General features: G+C 38.2%; 1 protein-coding gene across 1 annotated transcript in view; it reads left to right on the top strand.

Annotated features, from left to right (window-relative positions):
* The window catches only part of NBAS (NBAS subunit of NRZ tethering complex), a 399,905-nt gene that overhangs the window by 13,948 nt on the left and 365,560 nt on the right, over positions 1–20,397 (top strand). Inside the window, 3 exon segments of the mRNA XM_017871408.1 lie at positions 11,479–11,612; positions 14,610–14,743; positions 16,456–16,554. Coding sequence (XP_017726897.1) covers positions 11,479–11,612; positions 14,610–14,743; positions 16,456–16,554 — 367 coding nt within the window.

Below are 20,397 nucleotides of genomic sequence, written 5' to 3'. Positions count from 1 at the left end.
TTTTTTTTTTTTTTTACTGTCTTAAATATTTTACTTTAAAATGGTTCATTTTGGTGAGATTTAGAAACTGGGTTCTAAAAAATGTCTAAGCCAGTTTTGGGATGAAGTATTTTTAACTGTCTGTAGCCTTTTATTTTGAATTAAATGCAGAAATAAATAGGTGTAAGTCAAGAGTGAGAAACAGACTAGTAAAAGTCTAGGATTTGGTCATTTTAAAATATATTCAGCAAAAATTTACTGACTGTAATTTATGTGTATGTGCTATTTTGCTGGGTGCTTGAGGTATGATTGTGAGCAAAAAGACCTGGTCCTTTATCTCATGAAGCATATAGATGCTCAAATATATAATTACAAACTTTGACAAATCTAATTAAGGAAAAATTAAATCCCATGAGATTTCTTAACCAGGGGTGTTAGATGAGATGGCTAAGAAAGAAAAATGACTTTTGGAAAGCAGCTTTAAGAATGAGTAGTCTGGGTGCAGTGGCTCATGCCTGTAATCCCAGCACTTTGGGAGGCCGAGGTGGGCGGATCACTTGCGGTCAGGAGTTTGAGACCTGCTTGGCTGACATGGTGAAACCCCGTCTCTATTAAAAATACAAAAATTAGCCAGACATGGTGACATATGCCTGTAATTTCAACTACCTGGGAGGCCAAGGCAAGAGAATCACTTGAACCTGGGAGATGGAGGTGACAGTGAGCCGCGATTGAGCCACTGGACTCCAGCATGGGCAACAGAGTCAGACTCTGTTTCAAAAAAAAAAAAAAAAAGAATGACTAGAAGGTAGAAGAAGACAGGGAGGATTTCAGTCTGTAGGAGCAGTGTAAGAAAAGGCAGAAGGAGCTGGGCGTGGTGGCTCATGCCTATAATACCAGCACTTTGGGAGGCCAAGGTGGGTGGATCACAGGATCAGGAGTTCGAGACCAGCCTGACCAACATGGTGAAACCCCGTCTCTACTAAAAATACAAAAATTAGCCAGGCATAGTGGTGTGTGCCTGTAATCCCAGCTACTCAGGAGGCTGAGGCAGGAGAATCGCTTGAACTTGGGAGGAGGAGGTTGTAGTGAGCCAAGATCACGCCACTGCACTCCAGCCTGGGTGGCGACAGAGTGAGACTCCATCTAAGAAAAAAAAAGAAAAGGCAGAAGGAACCTTATGGCAGAGAAAGAGGGTGGTATTAGGTAAATGCATCTATTACCTTTGCTTTATTTACAGGACCTGCAGTTCCATGTGTCTGATCTTGTGTTAGTTTAACAGTGTAATTGTTGTAGGAAGTATAATGATGGTAATCATGGTCATTGTGTTCATTCATATACAAACATTTATAGTGTTCTTACTGTGTGCCTGGCACTGTATTTAGGGCTTTATATGATTTTCTTGTGTAATAGAAATAAAGCAGTATAAATATTTTATCTTAAGACAGTATTAGGATAAAATATATATTTGACATCAATAGAGAGCAAGGAGGTGGGAGGCACTGGTAGTTTTCTGAACTATAATGTGGTAATACAGAAGATTCCTCCACTCCCTCATGGAAATACTGTTATTTTTTATTTTTTTATTTATTTTTATTTTTTGAGATAGGGCCTGGCAACAGGGCCTCACTCTGTTGCCAGGCTGGAGCGCAGTGGTGTGATCATGGTTCACTGCAGCCTGACCTCGTGGGCTGAAGCGATCTTCCTGCCTCAGCCTCCTGAGTAGCTGAGACCGCAGGCACGCACCAGCACGCCTGGCTAACTTTTTATTATTTTTAAATGTTTTTGTAGAGGTTCTTGCCTTGTTGCCCAGGCTAGCCTCAAACTCCTGGGCTCAAGCAGTTCTCCTGCCTCAGCCTCCCAAAGTGCCGGGATTATATGTGTGAGCCACTGTGCCCGGCCTTTAAGAGAGAGAGAATGGATAATCATTGTAATTGTACTAAGTGCCGTGATGGAGAAGAATCACTTTCAGCCTAACTTTCCCAAGCCCTGGGAGCCTGTTTGTTTATTTATTTGTATAGTAATTTAATTAATTAATTAATTTTTTTTGAGACAGGGTCTCAGTCTTTCGCTCAGGCTGGAGTTCAGTGGCATGATCATGGCTCACTGCAGCCTCAACCTCCTGGGCTCAGGTGATCCTCCCATCTAAGTTTCCCAGGTGGCTGGGGCTACAGGTGCATGTCACCATGCCCAGCTACTTTTTGTATTTTTGATAGATACAGGGGTTTGCCATGTTGCCCAGCCTGGTGCACTCATGGGCTCAAGTGATCCTCCCACCTTGGCCTCCCGAAGTGCTGACACTACAGGTGTGAGCCACTGTGCTCAGCCTTTTTAAATAGCTCTTTTATTCCACTTGTGTACTTCCACCATCACAGCCTTAGTTCAGGCTCTTCACATTTTTTGCTTGGTGTCTTACAACAGTCTGCTGACAAAGTTTTCTTCTGTATGCCCTTTAGTAATCCACACTTCATACTCCTTGACAAATTGATCATGAAAAAAACACTATTCTAGCAAGTAACCATTCACATCTGACTTAACTGCTTTCTAGATTTCTAGAAACCTTGGGCAAGTTACTTTACCTCTCTGAGCCCCAGTTTCGTTGTCTGTAAAATGGGCATAATTTTATGAAATTGAGTTGTGGGAAAATTAGATGAATTAATGAGTGTAAAACTCTCGCCACAGTGTCTGACACACCATGAGTACTTAGGAGATGTTAAGCTGTTGTTATAATTACTGTTACTATGATTCTGCCTGAAATCTGTTAGTTGTTTGCTATTGACTGGAATACAGTTCATTTTTTCTAATTTACGATAAAAGACTTTTCACAATCAGCCTGTCTATCCTGTGGGAATTCCCTGCCATATGTCTTACGTTCTAGCACTAAACAGTGTGTGATTTTCTAACTCCATTGTGTTCTTCATGTCTTCATGCCATCATGTACAGATGGTTCCTTTTCTCGGAAGCTCCTACCTTTATATTGAATTAATTAGTCTCGTATGTTTTAGATCAAGCATCAGCTCTTCTCCCTGTATTTGTTCCCACCATTTGTACATCTTCATGTTTCCCAACTAGTTGCTTGTGCCTATATCACAACACTTACTTAGTCTGCTTTCCTTTTTTATTTATTTGATTTTTATATATTTTTTGAGACGAAGTCTTGCTCTGTCGTGCAGGCTGGGGTGCAGTGGTATGATCTTGGCTCACTGCAACCTCTGCCTTCCCGGTTCATGTGATTCTTCTGCCTCAGCCTCCTGAAGTTGCTGGGATTACAGGTGCCTGCCATCACACCTGGCAATTTTTTGTATTTTTAGTAGAGATGGGGTTTTACTATGTTGGCCAGGGTGGTCTCGAACCCCTGACCTCAGGTAATCCACCCTCCTCGGCCTCCCAAAGTGCTGGGATTACAGGCTTTGAGTCACTGCGTCTTGCCTGATTTCCTTTCGTAATTGTTGATTTACTTGTTGGATTCCCAGTTGGTTTGTAAATTATTTGACAGCAGGGTTCGTATCTTACTCAACGTACATTTTTTTTTTTCGTGTTTAGCACGGCGCCTGACATACTGTAGGCACACAATTTTTGACCCTATCAAGTGGGTAATAGCACTTGGGAACTATTCAAATGGTTTTTATGGATGAACAAATATACCAACGAAGTTTGTTTGCTTGTTTCTTGTTTAACTTTAGAAATTCACAAGAGTGTATATATATTTACTATATATAACACTGTCTATATTATACATATTATAATGATCCATATATAAATTTGTGGATACTTATCATGGCAGTGGTATTTTTTATTCCTTATGTATACATGTGTATACATAGCATGAATAGAACAATAAGGGTGGATAAGAAGACCTGTTTGCCTAACCCTTTTGGGAGTAAGAGAAGGGGAGGTAGTATTTAAGTGTGAATATCTAAAGCTTGGGGCTCTAGCCCTTTTTGAATATACCTTCTGTAGTTTCCTCACCAGTGCTTATTAGAGTAGACCAGGCCTTGCTTAAATAATGTGTAAAGGTCAAGAAGTTCCCAGAAGAATAATTTGGTGGGTGTTCGACTGCCTTTTTTCTGGTGCAGCCTTTCACTGGGCTTGGGGGGGCCTGGATAGGTTTCTGAGGAGCATGCTTAGAGTGTTGGAGTGATTCAGATATACAGGGTTATTTTGAGCTTTGGCATTAGACACCTGATCCTAGCCAGTAAGTAAACCAAGAAATCTACAAAGTAACATGAAAATGGGAAGCTTTACCCTTCTGTATTTTATACAAATTATAATATTTGTCAGAGTTTTTAGTGTGTACAGTTAATGTGGCAGCAAGGATAAGAAGATAATGCTTTGAGAGCTAATGTTTTATTTTGTTGGCTTCTGAGTGTGTGAATTTATGACCTTAATACTGCATTAATGGCTTCTTTCCATTTCACATAATGTGAGGTAATGATCATTTGCTTGTTATCTGACTCATCTTTATGGGAATAACTCCCATATGCCAAATGATATCTCATGTGTGTGCCTGGAGAAAAGGAGCCAGATTGTTGTTAATGCATTTTTGAAACTACATATTGCAGAGTCTACAAACTGAAATAGGAGCTATTTGGTTCTACTTTGATATTTTCGATTATTGTTTTATAAAATATGTGCCATTTGAGAATGTTTTAAATGTGGATTGTAACTTGTTTTGGCTCTGTTAGGCCATAAATAGTAATTCAGTTTTCTCTTTCTACCTGAATAATGACCTGAAAATAGCACATGAAATTAGAGTTTTTAAAAAGAGTTGTACTCTGTGTATCAACAGTTTTTTTCGTATTTTTGATTTTGAGATACCATAAATGGGAGTTTCCTAATTGTACGCAGCAACTTGTCTGCTATAGGTATGGTGAGGTCCCATCAGCCCTCCAGTGGCTGGGTGGGCACTCTGACAGCATGAGCCTCTACTGGTTGCCTCTGGCTTCCAGCAGCCTCATCAGTTTACTGTTAGATGCCATACAAATATGATTTTCTCTGTGTGTGTTGACAGGAAAAAGGTTGGGAAGGATAGACTATTTGAAACACCCAGACTTGGTTTTTTTGTTTTTTTTTTTGAGACAGAGTCTGACTCTGTTACCCAGGATGGAGTGCAATGGTGTGATCTAGGCTCACTGCAACCTCTACTTCCCGGGTTCAAGTGATTCTCCTGCCTTAGCCTCCCGAGTAGCTGGAATTATAGGCGCCTGCTACCACGCCTAGCTAATTTTTGTATTTTTAGTAGAGCTGGGGTTCATCATGTTGATCAGGCTGGTCTCGAACTCCTAACATCAAGTGATCCACCTGCCTCGGCCTCCCAGAGTGCTGGGCTTACAGTTGTGAGCCACTGGGCCTGACTGAAACACCCAGACTTTGAAATGAAGCATGTTGTTCCAGAATTGTGATTCAGGATCCTCAGATTATATGATAACTGTTTTCCCTTTTTTGTAAGTTTCGATAAAGTCATATTTTCCTATTGAAAAAATAATACACATTCTTTGTAGAAACTTTAGAAACTTAGAATAAGCAAAAGTAGAAAAGAAAATAAGCTCAGCACCAAGAGGTAAATACTATCAACACTTTATTATCTGTTGTTTCATAGATTTTTTGTACCTGTTACTGAAGATATGTTCTATGAAAATAAGTGTTTTGTAATCTGATTTCTTCACTTAAAGATAGGTTGTTAAAAAAGAGTTATTTTTAGGTTGAAGTTTAACAAGCACTTTCCAGAGTATCTTTTTTGATCGTTTCTACTGGATAGCAACTTAGGTGTTAGGACATGGTCTTCCAGCTATCCAGATAATCCAGGAAATGCTTATAAACTTGATCTCTGAGCAGCAAGCAACTAGATATTGTATTTGATTCCACCAGCAAGGGAAAATCATCATCAGGCATTTATGCGGATAATTATATAAAACATAGCAGATTATTGCATCTGCGTTCATGAAGGATATTGGTATCTAGATTGCTCTTTTGTAATGTCACTCTGGTTTAGTATTGGAGTAGTGCTGGTTTGAAAAGGGCTGGCAAGTGTTCCCTCCTTTTTTATTTTCTGAAACAGTTTGTGTGGAATTGAATTATTTCTTCCTTAAATGTTTGATGGAATTCACCAGTGAAACTTGGAGTTTTCTTGTAAGCAGTCTTTTAATTAAATTAATCAATTTAAAATTTTGAGTTTAATTAAAATAAATTAATAAGGCTTTTAAAATTTTAGTTTACTTTTATTTTAGTTTTGTGGAATTTTCCCTAAATTGTAGAAATTATTTGCTTAATGTTTATAATATTCGCTAGTACCCTTCTGTCTGTAGGATCTGTACTGACGTCCCCTCTATTGGTTTTGAGATTTGTACTTGGTATTTCTCTCTTAAATCAGTCAGGCCAGAGTTTTGTCCATTTATTAATATTCTTCAAGAAACAAATTTTGGATTGTGTGGATTTCTTTTTTTCCTTACCTTGATTTTTGCCCTTATTAGTTCCTTTCTTCCCCATGCAGGATTTAATTTGCTCTCATTGTTGTAGATGGAAGGTGGAAATTTAGATTACTGAATTTAAACCTTTTTTCATATATAAACATTTAAGCCTATTCTAATATAAGCATCTTTTTGTTAATTACATCTAATTTAATTCTGTTGTTGCCAGAGAACATAAACAAGAACATTTAACCGTTTTCATTTATTGAGGCTTGATTTATGGCCTAGCATATATTCTGTGTTCATGAATGTTTCACATTTAAAAGAATTTGGTTCTTGGATATAGTGCAGGTATTGGATATAGTTTTTTTTTTTTTTTTTTTGGCCAACCAGAGTCTTGCTCTGTCACCCAGGCTGGAGTATAGTGGCATGATCTTGGCTCACTGCAACCTCCACCTCCTAGGTTCAAGCAGTTCTCATGCCTCAGCCTCCTAAGTAACTGGGATCACAGGCGTGCACCACGATACCTGGCTAAGTTTTGTATTTTTTAGTAGACATGGGATTTCACCATTTTGGACAGGCTGGTCTCGAACTCCTGACCTTGTTATCTGCCCGCCTTGGCCTCCCAAAGTGCTGGGATAACAGGCATGAGCCATTGAGCCTGGCTCTTTCAGCTCTTTAAAGATGTCATTGTTTTGTTTTTGACAAGAAATTGGGAGTCATTGCTATTGTTTTGTTAGATATAAGGTGTCTGTCTTTCCTCTGTCTGCTTTAAAATTTTCTCTTTATTATTGTTTGTCAGACATTGATTATCATGTGCCTTGATGGCTTTCGAGTTTATCCTGCTTTAAGTTCATTAAGCTTCTAGATAAGCAGTTTTGTAGATTTCTTCAAATTTGCAAAGTTTATGGCTATTGTTTTTACACAATTGATTTATTTTAAATTTGTTGTGGCATCTTTTTCCATAGAGAATTCCCTTCCTCCCTTCCTCCTTTTCCTCTTTTCCTCCGTCCCTCCTTCCCTCTTTCGCACCTTCCTTCCTTCCTCCCTCCCTCCCTTCATCCGCTATTTGTCACTTTTTTCTTTATAAAGTCAGAATTTCTTATATTTAGGTCTTTCTTATTGTATAATTGTTAAGGTTTTTCTCTTGTGTTCTTCTGGTGACACTATTAAACATTTACATATTTGGCTTCTCTGATGTCTTTCCATTCCCTCTAGTTTGCCCTTGCTCACTGGTTCTTAACTTGGAAGTAAAGAATGTACATATATGAGAGATTGTTCATTGAATTCACTATGAAAATGAGGAAACTGAGGCCATACCCAGGGTCATACCCAGGTGTCTTGTGGTAGCACTGAGACGAGAACCCAGTGTTTATTATTTTTAAATCCTTGCTCATTTCCATTTCTAGTTTGGGTAAATGGGCACTGGACTGAAGTCTGCTCCTTGAGAATTTGGGTGTTTGTTATGTCCCACCAGAGTACTAGGCACTGGTCATAAACATTATGAACAAAATGGACACAGCTCCTGATATTTTGGAATTTATAGATTAACAAATAAGGCAGACAATAAAAAGTCTGACAAATCATATCATTTGGCTCTGTGTCCCCACCCAAATCTCATCTTGATTTGTACTCCCATAACTCCCACTGTCGCGGGAGGGACCCAGTAGGAGATAATTGAATCATGGGTGGCAGTTTCACCCATGTTATTCTCGTGATGGTGAATAAGTCTCACGAGATCTAATGGTTTTATCAGGGGTTTCTGCTTTTGCATCTTCCTCATTCTGTCTTTGTCTTCTGCCATCTATGTAAGATGTGACTTGCTCCTCCTTGCCTACTGCCATGATTGTGAGACTTCCCCAGCCATGTGGAACTCTAAGTTCAATTAAACCTCTTTCTTTTGTAAATTGCCCAGTCTCAGGTATGTCTTTATCAGCAGCATGAAAACGGACTGATATAACAAACAAATGTATAATTATTTGGTGTAAGAGCTGTGAAGGACATGAAATCATTGGACTGGTGAAAAATAATGGGGCTTAGAGACTACTTAGGGTGGTGACAGAATGCCTTCTAAGGAAGCGCTATTTAAAGTGAAGCTTGAAAGATGAAAAAAAGCCAGTGGAGTGTTAGAGAAAGAGCATTCCAGGCAGAGAAAATAGCATCCACAAAAGCGCTGAGGTGGGAAAGAGCTTGGCAACTGGGCGGATTTGAGGAGCTACAGCTGATGACATTATCAGTGGGGTGTAAACTTTTTCACTGTGCACATGTCAGTTGTCAATTTGCTGGTTAACTTTTACCATCAGTGTTTTTTGCATACTTTTCAGACAACTTCATTGACACCTGCTTTGTAAAAATCTGTACTGTTCATTTCTTTCCCAAGCCACACGAGCAACTGGAAAAATCCAGTGATAACGTCTTTATTTCCACATTGTTATGTGAGACCTTATCTTGTAATGAAAATATATTTTTATCTGGGTCAAAACACATGCTGAGTTTTCTGGAGTTACTGGTTGTAACGAGAAGTAATAGTAAAAGCAAATCCCTTGCAGATGCAGTGTAGTGCATAGAATCTATTTATCTTATCAAAATGAAATAAGAGGAAAAATCTGTTATCACATGGCAGGGTTTCCTTAGCACATAAATATTTTTCAGGGCAAAATTGTCATCTTGCTGGTTTTTATGTAGCATCTGTGCATTTGCCAGTTTTTTATTCTTTTGTTATTTTGCACCTATGTCTGCTTTGAAGTTTGGTTTTTTATTTTAGCAGTCTAAAGACAGGGAACTGATTTTTTAAAAAAAATTATTCCCACTTACAAAAATGGCTGTTCCAGAGTATATGCAGTATCTTGTTAGGCTTTAATAAAATTAATTAGACTTATCCATGATGAATGACCTCTCTGGGATTTTTTTGTGTGCTTTTAACCTGTTGATCAATAATCAAAATGAAGAAACTCGTGATGTCTGGTATACTTTCCCCATGTATTCCCAGAATGTATATTACAGAAGTAAAGGGAAGTCTGAACTCTACACATTATTTCTTTTAGGTAGATAGATGACTTCCGTTATAGAATTCACATTTCATTGGTAGTCCTGGAGGGATGGTCCTTACCATTACCTTGCCGTGTTAATAGACAATTTTTTTCTGAGAGACATAGGTGTCACTCATTAGTGAAACGTTAATCACTTTGTGTTCCAGATCCTGGGAATAGAATGTTGAATAAGACATTGTTTCTGATTTCAATGAGCTCAGAGACTTGTGGGGCAAATAATTATGTAAACAATAATATGATGTGATAAATGCTATGCAAGAAGTATGTACAGAATATTTGGGGTCACAGAGCAGCCAGTTTCAAGAGTGTCAAGGAAGGAGGGGGTAACAAACTAGACCTGGAAGGATGAGTAAGAGTGGAGATGAACAGCCTGGGTAGAGCAGCAATATGTATAAAATGCACATATGGGCGGAACACGGTGGCTCACACCTGTAATTCCAGCACTTTGGGAAGCTGAGGCAGGCGGATTACCTGAGGTCAGGAGTTCGAGACCAACCTGGCCAACATGGTGAAACCCCATCTCTGCTAAAAATACAAACGAATTAACCAGGCGTAATGGCACATGCCTGTAATCCAAGCTACTCAGGAGGCTGAGGTAGGAGAATTGCTTGAGCCCAGGAGATGGAGGTTGCAGTGAGCTGAGATTGTGCCGCTGCACTCCAGCCTGGGCGACAGAGTGAGACTCTGTCTCAAAAAAAAAGGCACATGTTTGCTCATTTGCCAGGTTGGCGTGGTATGAGTGGGTTATTAGGTATATGACAGAGGAAGTGGTAGAAGGCAAAACTGGAAAGCTACAATGGGGCCTTTTGTGAAGGGCCTTTCATATATATTGAGGAGTTTGGACTTGATTCTGTTGGAAATGGAGAACCTTCAGGGATGTTAAAGTGGCAGAAGAATGTGATCTGCTTATCTTGTTATTTTAGAAAGATATCATTTTGACAGTATGGAGGAAGGAATAGAAGGGAGGAGACAGATGGCGGAAGACCTGTTAGTAGGCCAAGCAGGAGATGATGAGACCTGAGCTGGGATAGTAGCAGAGGCATCAAGAGAAGGCCATACATGTCTGGAGCATTTTTGAGGCAATTGTAAGGCCCTGGTGGAGAGGCGGCATGTTGTAATGCCACCTGCACTGCGTGGGAAGACAGGATGCTGATGTTCTGGGTTTTGTTCTACTCTTGACTCCAGGTGTCACCTTGAATCTCCTGATCATTTTGAATTCTTGTTGGGAAAGGAAGAACACTTATCTGTCTACCTGACTCTTCAGTTCTGAAATTTCAATAAGAGGAAACCGAAGCAAACAAAACAAAACAATAAAAAACCTCAAACAAATCTAACTTAGAGTTTCCTATCCTCTTTTTCTTCTTTTGCAGCTGGTAGCCTTTCTCTCTATTTTACTGAAAATTCAGAACAGAAAAAAGTTCAGTTGTTGAGTTATTAGAATTATTAAGGTGTTATCAAAATCTTGAAATTGTGTGATTGACTCATGAATCCTTGATTTGCCTCTTTCTGTATATGTGTGTATGTATATGTGTGTATGTATATGTGTATATATTCCTCCCCTTTCTAATACAATGTTAGTGTAGTCCCAATTTGTATCTTGGCATCTGTATTTGATGTATTTAAAAGATCAAATTGCAATTTTTATTTTTTGCTTTTAGAGGAGCGAAACTCATTGGATTAGAATTGTTAATATTGTCTGCCCATTTTGTATGCTTTAGATCTCTCTCAATATTACAGGTATTTTGTGGTGTATTATTACTCGGCCTTTACCAGACCAGGAGCTGCTCAGCATTCATCAGACCATGCATCAGTAGACTTTGCTTCTAAAATAAATAGGGCATAGTTGGCAGTGGTTTGTATTTCCCACTCTTACTTGAAGTGTGTTTCTGGAAACTGCTCTTTTTTATTGAGGGAAGCATTATTAGAGATCCTTAGGAGATGATGTAATTATTATACTTGAATACTTACTTTAGTTGCAGTTACTAAAAGCGTTAACTGTCTTTGTAATATATTGTTAAAAGCACCTCTTGTCTCTTTCGTTCTAGTTCCGAAAGACCCGAAACCCCAGTGGAGACGGGTAGCATGGAGTTATGATTGTACCCTACTGGCCTATGCTGAAAGCACAGGAACTGTGAGGGTGTTTGATCTCATGGGAAGTGAACTCTTTGTCATTTCCCCGGTATGTACATAGCTTAAATTGAAAACATAGTTTTTTCAATGTCATGTATGTATAGGTACTTGAATAAAAGAGGGTGAAGGGGAGGATAATACAAATATAAATCAGAATAATAAGCTGTGGACTTAAGATGCCCAGAACCTAGTTAGAAATCTATATACATGCAATATTTATTCCTTGTATTTTGTGATACACTATCCAGATGTAAACCACGTGGTAGTAAGTAAACACTAAATATAGGTACAGAAAGTTGTTATAAAGCTCTAGTGATGGAAAGAAGTCAGCGGTCTGTCGCAACAGGAACAACTTCAAGAGGAGTTGGAATTTGTTACCTTACAGGAAATAGAAATTGAAAAGGAGAGTAGAGAAAAACAAATGGTAGTAGTAATTTGTATTTGTGTACTAGTTTATTCTTTATTAATGCCTTTGATATATATTATGATTTTATATTCACAGCAGCCCTTTGAGTAGGTTGGGCAGATGTTGTTCTCATTTTGTCTAGAAAACTAAGATTGAGTGGGAACAAAATGACTTTTGTATGACAATTCTGTTAATAGTGTTTCTTCTAGGAATCTCATGCTTTTTAGTTTGTATCCTTCTTCATCAACTGAACAAGATACAGGGTCAGCTAGAACAGTGGTTCTCACTCTGGCTGTATCTTAGAATCACCTGGGGAGCTTTATAAGGAAAAGAAAAAAACGAATTACCAGATTGCCCAGGCGCTACTCACAGAGATTGTGATTCATGTGATCTGTGTGGGGCCTGGGTATTAATATTGTTCATAAGCTTTTCAGCTGATTCTGGTGAGAAGCTAGGGTTGAAAACCAATGATATAGAGAATGATTTTTTTCAGAAATAATGAGTGGAGAAACTAAAAATGTGTGTTGTGCTCACATTCTGGGAATCTTAGCCAAACTAAGGAATCTGGGTTCTTATTTTCTAGACTGTTTCTGGCTAAAAGAAATACAATGCGAGCTGTATGTGTGCTCAAATGTAATTTTATATTTGGTCACAAATATGATAACTACAGGTGAAGTTTATTTAACAATGAGAAACTAAAATAAGAAACAGGTGAAATTTATTTAATGCTATATTTTATATCATCTAGTATATCCAAAATATTATTTCAACATGTAATCAATATAAAACATTATTAATGTGATATTTTATGCTCTTTCTTTGATTTTAAATCTTTGAAATTTGGTGTGTATTTTTATGTTTATGACATATCTCAGTTTGGACTAGCCATGCATTAAGTGTTTACTGTGTGGTTCTAGACAATGAGGAACCATTCAGGGGGGTTTGGGAGGAAAAACTTTTTCTCTGCCTGCTTAAATTTAGCAGTAGGAGCCTGCAAATTAAATTGACAAAAGACAGATTAACAGGAGAAAAGTTGTAGAGTTTTTATTGATGTTAATGTTTTACATGTACAGGGAGCTTCTCAGAAAAGACGTGAAAGCTCAAAGAAGTGGTTAGACTCAGGCTTATATACCATTTTTTCTTTTATTTAAAGATAGAGTCTTGCTGTTGCCCAGGCTGGAGCACAGTGGTGTAATGATAGTGATCACAGTGAAGCCACACCTGGCTAATCTTTTAAACTTTTTGTAGAGACAGGATCTTGCTTTGCTGTCCAGGCTGGTCTTGGACTCCTGGCTTCAAGTGGTCCTTCTACCTTGGCCTTTCAATGTGTTGGGATTACAGATGTGAGCCACCCCGTCCAGTCTTACATACCTTTTTAATAAAGGAATATAAATTGTTGAGACGTGACTAGACAAAGGAAAGGGAATTTTGGCTTTTTCAGGGGGTAAGTTGTGGGAAAGTGACTAAGAAATGCATGGGACAAATTCATGGAAGAAAGGGATTTTAATAAAGTCTGTTTGCACAGACTCATCTTGGTATGACTTCCGGTCTCCAGGGATGAATCCATCTCCTCCTTCTGGTACTGAGGAGCACTTTCACAAAGACAAATTTATGCCTTGTTTTTAGGCATTTAAGGGGAGGGCAAAGAATTTTTCCTGCATCTGTTGATTCTCAGTTGCTTTCAACTCAAAATAATCCTTATGCCAAAGTGGCATATTTTGGGTTGGCGTATTCGAATCCCCTTCATGGGTGATAAGCTTTATAAGCTTTATTTTTTGTGCTTCCCAAGGTGTACAGGCCTTCAAATTTTTTTTTTTTTTTTTTTTTTTTTGAGACGGAGTCTCGCTCTGTTGCCCAAACTGGAGTGCAGTGGCCAGATCTCAGCTCACTGCAAGCTCCGCCTTTCGGGTTCATGCCATTCTCCTGCCTCAGCCTCCCGAGTAGCTGGGACTACAGGCGCCCGCCACCTCGCCCGGCTAGTTTTTTGTATTTTTTAGTAGAGACGGGGTTTCACCCTGTTAGCCAGGATGGTCTCGATCTCTGACCTTGTGATCCGCCCGTCTCGGCCTCCCAAAGTGCTGGGATTACAGGCTTGAGCCACCGCGCCTGGCCAGGCCTTCAAATCTTTAGCAGTTTAGCCTGGTATTTAGTTAATGGAGAAAGGTTAACGTTGAGTGAGTATTTTATGTGTCGTTTCCTTTAGGTTGCTGATTAGGCAAATGGAAACTGGAGACTTTTTTTTTTTTTTTTTTACCACATGCTATTGCTGGCAGCGGAAGTTAACATTTGGAAACTTCTATCTTTAAACAAGTTCTTAGAGTTTTTAGAGGCTGAATGGTGGCATTATCTTTATTTTTTTCTGTAATTGACATAAAATCTGAATAGAAATTTACTATGTAGGTGAACATCTTCTTCAAAGGGACTGCTGTGGTTTCAGCCTGTGTCTGAGAGGGATGGTCTAGATTTGGGTGTCTAGATCTAGGCATTCTGACTTGCATGATTCTTGAGTATACAGAGCAATTCTGAAGTTATCTTACATAAAGTGTACCTGAAGCCAGTATATCAGATATTCTCTAATTATGAATGTGTCAACTTTTATCTAGTTCTTTTTTAGTAACTTAATTTCCTCCTCTTCTGTAGGCATCTAATTTTATAGGTGACTTAAGCTATGCCATTGCTGGGTTGATCTTTTTAGAATATAAAGCAAGTGCACAGTGGTCTGCAGAACTCCTGGTCATCAATTACCGAGGAGAACTTAGAAGTTACCTTGTAAGGTAAAAATGTACTTTGGGAAGCCATACTTGAAATATTTATTTCTCTGGTTTAATGTCAGATTTTGGTATTTCTTTTTTTTCCTTTCTGTCTATTATGAAAAATTGCAAATATAATAGGGAAGTTGAAAGAGTGGTGTGGTGAACACCTATTACTTCCACTTGGATTCTACAATTAGGATTTTACTGTGCTTGCTATATCATATTTCTATTCATATATCCACCCCTCAATCCAGCTATTAATCATTTCATAGTGACTTGGAGATATCAGTACTCAAATGCTTTAGCATGCATATTATTAATTAGAGTTTAATATTTGCTTATAGTTTTCTTCATTTTGAGGTAAAATTTGCATAAAGTGAAATGGATACATCTTAATTGTACCAGCTAGTGTGTTATGACAAATGTGTACATTTGTGCAATTCAAACTTCTGTCAAGATACAAAACATTACCATCATACTAGAAAGTTCTCTCATGCCCCTTCCCAATAAATCTCTTTCCATACCCACTCCCAGAACAACTAGTGTTTAAATTTTTTTCAAATCACAGATTAATTTTGCCCATTCTAAAAATTTGTTAATGGAATAATACACAGTCATCCCTCTGTATGTGTGGGTTCTGCATTTGTAGATTTGATCAACTGTGGAATGACAAGACTTTTTCTTGTCATTCTCTGAACAATATAGCATAACAACTATTTACATAGCATTTACATTGTCTTGGGTATTATAAGGAATCTAGAGATTGTTCAAAGTATACAGGAGGATATGTGCGGGTTATATGAAAATACTATGCCATTTTATTTTCTTATTTTATTTTTATTTATTTATTTATTTTTGAGATGGAGTCTTGCTCTGTCACCCAGGCTGCAGTGCAGTGGAGTGATCTTGGCTCACTGCAAGCTCCGCCTCCTGGGTTCACACCATTCTCCTGCCTCAGCCTCCCAGGTAGCTGGGACTACAGGTGCCCTCCAACACGCCTGGCTAATTTTTTGTAGTTTTAGTAGAGACAGGGTTTCATCGTGTTAGCCAGAATGGTCTCAATCTCCTGACCTTATTATCCGCCTACCTCGGCCTCCCAAAGTGCTGGGATTACAGGCCTGAACCACCCCGCCTGGCCTACTATGCCATTTTATGTCAAGGGCTTGAACATTTGCAGGTTTTGTTATCCTCTGAGCATCCTGGATCCAGTCCCCCAAGGATGCCTAGGAATGACTGTAGTATGTACTCTTTTGTCTAAGTCTTCCTTCATTCATCATATTTTGAGATTCATTCATATTTTTACATATATCACTAGTTTATTCCTTTTTATTGATGATTAGTATTTTATTGTATGAATAGCTCATGATTTTAAAAATCCATTCTTCTATTGATAGAACCTTGTTTCCAGTTCTGGGCCACTGCAAATAATGCTGTTACAACCATTCTTGTACAAGTCTTTATGGATATACATTTTCATTTCTCTTGGGTCATTATCTTCACGTGGGATTGCTGGGTCATAGGGGAGATGTAGTTTATTTTTATAAAAAACTACACTTTTTACCACATGGTTTTATCAATTACCTTCTCATAACGTATCAGAGTTCTGGTTGTTTTATATCCTCAGCAATATTTGGTATTGTCTGTCTTTTAAATTCTAAACACTTTATTGGGTATTTAGTGATATTCATTGTGGTTTAATGGTATTTACTTCTTACTTACCTTCTTAAATTTAGTGTTGGAACAAATCAGAGCTACCAAGAAAGTCACTGTTTCAGCTTCAGTAGTCATTATCCTCATGGAATCAACACAGCTATTTACCACCCTGGTCACAGGTAAGTAACTATTTGTTCTCATATTTAGTGGAATATTAGGTGGACATAGAAATGTTGGCATAGATTCAGATAGAATAAACTATTCTGATTCTTATGTTGACTTCTTAATTTTCTCCTCTTGTGCATAGTTATCTTTAATATCTATACTGTTGTTGTCATCTGATTATTCATGCTTATCCATCTGGCTCACTGAGCTCTTCTGAGCTAGATGGGGCACTGGGAATATTCACTGAGGAATTTGTTCTCCTCTTTTAACCCCCTGGACCTTATTTTTCTCATCTGTAAAATGAGTATGATACCTAACTCAGAGAATTAGTGAGAGAACTAGTACTATATATAAAGTGCCCTCACACAGAGTGGCCTCAGTAGATGCTACTTCCCTTCTTTCTCTCCTTGGTAGTAATGGCTGCACTGATATTGCACAGTTCCTTCCAACATCTGTGTCCCGTCATTCACATATGCCACTTCCCTATGTATTTCATCTACGTTGAGGGTTACTAGAAACCTTATGGCATTTTCTACTTCCAGTGATTTCTCCCCTTTAATTTCGTTACTTGAGAACAGAAGTCACATACTTTTTATAGGATAGCCAAGCTAAATGTTTGGTTTCATAAATGGGAAGAGTATCAAAGTTTGAGTAAGACAAACCTAACTTGAGTTTTTGAATTTTGAGACTTACTCTGTGTTTGTTGACAAGTCCTTAACTTGGACTCTCAGTATACTTAAGTCTTTTTGATTGGAAATGTATGCAAGTTGGTATTCTATACAGTCGTATGTCTGTGTTTAGTTCAGGACTTTATTATTATGAAATTTTATACTACAAAAGAACACACACACACACACACACACACACACACACACACACACATATACACTGAAGTCCTTCTTGTGTTCTTCCCTGATCCCGTCGTCTCCGTTCTCGAGATGACTACTGTCCTGAATTTTGTGTATATGATTTTCTTGCTTTCTTTATAGTTTTATCACTTGTTCATATTTGGTTTTGCTGTTTTAACTTCATGTAAATGGAATCAATCACACGGAAGACATCACAGCTCTCACTTCGTGACTTGCTTTTTGGTGCGTGTTTTGCTTTAGTTTATTCATTTTTAACTACTCTTTAGGACGTTTCATTTTGCAAATAATTTGCAACATATTTATTCATTCTCCTGTAGATTAAAATTTGGTTTGTTTCTAATTTTTTTGTTGTAAAGATAGTACTGTGGTAAAAATAATTATGCATTCCTCTGATATATATGTCCAAAAGTTTCCGTAGGATGTATAATTGGGAGTGGCAGTGCTGGATTGTCAGGTTAGTACATCTTCAACTTTACTAGATAATGTCAAATGTTTTCCAGAGTATTTGAACCAGTGTACAGTCCCATCAGCAGCTTATGAAAATGTCTCTCGTTTCACATTCTCAGTAGTACTCTTGATGGCGTGAGACTTTTAAATATTTGCTGATTTGGTAGGTGCGAAAGGATATGTCATTCTGGTTTTAATTTGTACTTTCCTGGTTACTGATGAAACTGAGTAGCTTTTCATATGTTATTGGTCATTCATGTTTTCTCATCTATGAAATGCTGGTTTTGTTTCTTGTCTTTTGATAGGGGGTTTGTTGTTGACATTAATTCTTAGTCTATTATATGCATAATGAGTATTTTTTTATCAAGACGTGACTTTAAAAAAATTTTTTTCTTATATTTACGTTTTATTTTTATGAGTTGTATTTGCACATAATTTTAAGTGTTTAATTTTAAAAACTGACTCCTCCACCCAACCTCTTGCTTTCCAAAGGTAACCACTTTTAGCTATTTTAATTGATTGTTTTGATTGTTTTCATACATTTAAATCAAAAGCTTACATTGTACTTCTTGATTCCAATTTTACACAATGTTTATTTACTTCCCTTTGTGGAAGAAGGATATTTAGTTTTCTTACTCTACCACACGTATACACAAAGAACTTTCACTTTGTTCTCCTGTTATGTTATATCATATGTTAAATCCTGTTATATCATAATTTTATAGTTTTTTTTTGAGATGGAGTCTCACTCTGCCACCCAAGCTGGAGTGCAGTGGCACAATCTTGGCTCACTGCAAACTCCGCCTCTTGGGTTCACACCATTCTCCTGCCTCAGCCTCCCGGGTAGCTGGGACTACAGGCGCCCAGCACCACGCCCGGCTAATTTTTTGTATTTTTAGTAGAGACAGAGTTTCACCGTGTTAGCCAGGATGGTCTCGATCTCCTGACCTCGTGATCCGCCCGCCTTGGCCTCCCAAAGTGCTGGGATTACAGGCGTGAGCCACTGTGCCCAGCCTATAGTATGATTATTATGGTTATGTAGATGATACTTATAGGTAAGACAAGAAGCTTGTATAGTATTTCATGATTTCAATGATTTTCCATTTTTATTTATTCATTTTTTCATTCGACAAGCATGTATTGATTTCCTACTCTGTGCCACATACTGTTCCAGGTGCTTAGGGTGTATCTTCCTCCTGGAACTTTTTGAGGGAATGACAGACAACAAACAATGAATATAAAGTATGGAGGAGCTAAGTATTATGGGAAAAAATAATCAGAGATGGAGAGTGGAAGGCTGGGAGAGTAGGGTGCAAATTCTAGTTTGAAATACGGTGGCCACATTACCCTCATTGAGGAAGTGACATTTGTGCAAAGACCTGCAGTAGGTAAGGGTATTAGTAGTTTTTAGGTATCTGGGAGAAGAGTATTCTATGCAGCAGGAATAGCCAGAGCAAAAGCCCTGAGATGGAAGTGTGTTTGGCATTTTTAGGAACAGCAGTGAAGCTAGTTAGGCTGAAGCAGATTGTGATGCAGAGTAATAAGGTGAGGTCAAAGAGAGCGTGGTGAGTGCTGAATCATGCAGGGCTTTGTATGCTATAGGAAGACCCACCTGGTAACTTCTTACTTGTTTATTCTCCTTGTAGTTAATAATTCTTTTTAATTTGCCACGTTTTGAAATGTACTTATCACAGATTTTCCCCTAAACCCACCTCCATAGTGTAAACCTCCTTTTAGGTGTGTTGTTTGATCATCTTGAAGAGGTCTCAGAACTTTCTTCTGAGATCATGCAAGATCAGGTACATTCAGTGTAGTACGGCCATGGATGGAGATCTCAGAACTTTCTGAACTGCTCCAGTTTGGATTTAACACCTGCCACATAGCTATTGTCTTGGAATTTCACTTCACCGTTATGCAGAAGATTGCTTCCCTATTTCTCTTTGTTTGCATGACCTGTTCCTTAGATTTTTTTTTTTTCTTTCTTGGTTTATTTAACTGTTTTGGTGGGTCACAACCTCCTGTAACTTCCTGAGAAATGGTACATGGGAAATACATTTTTTTGAAGCCCTGCATATCTGAAAATGGCTTCATTTTATCCTCATGCACTTAATTGATCGTTTGACTGAATAGAATTGTAGGATGGAAATACTTTTTCTATGAAATTTTGAAGGTATTGTTCTATTTTCTTCTAGCTTCTAGTAGTGTTGCTCTTGAGAATGTCATTGTAGTATAAAACCATGTTTCTTTCTTTCTCTGCTTTTTGTCTTCTTTCTCTCTGGAATGTAAGATTTTCTTTTTTTCCCCAGTGTTCTGAAATTTGACAATGTTATGACTTGGTGTAGGTTTACTAATATCCACAATGCTGGCCCTTCACTTTGGATAGTCAAAAATCTCACTTTTGGCCGGGCGCGGTGGCTCAAGCCTGTAATCCCAGCACTTTGGGAGGCCGAGGCGGGCGGATCACGAGGTCAGGAGATCGAGACCATCCTGGCTAACACGGTGAAACCCCGTCTCTACTAAAAAATACAAAAATCTAGCTGG

This window comes from Rhinopithecus bieti, unplaced genomic scaffold, assembly GCF_001698545.2.
Source record: "Rhinopithecus bieti isolate Rb0 unplaced genomic scaffold, ASM169854v2 scaffold_4781, whole genome shotgun sequence".
Lineage (NCBI taxonomy): Eukaryota > Metazoa > Chordata > Mammalia > Primates > Cercopithecidae > Rhinopithecus > Rhinopithecus bieti.
Note: the sequence above shows the minus strand (reverse complement) of the source record. Positions and strands in the feature narration are given on the sequence as shown.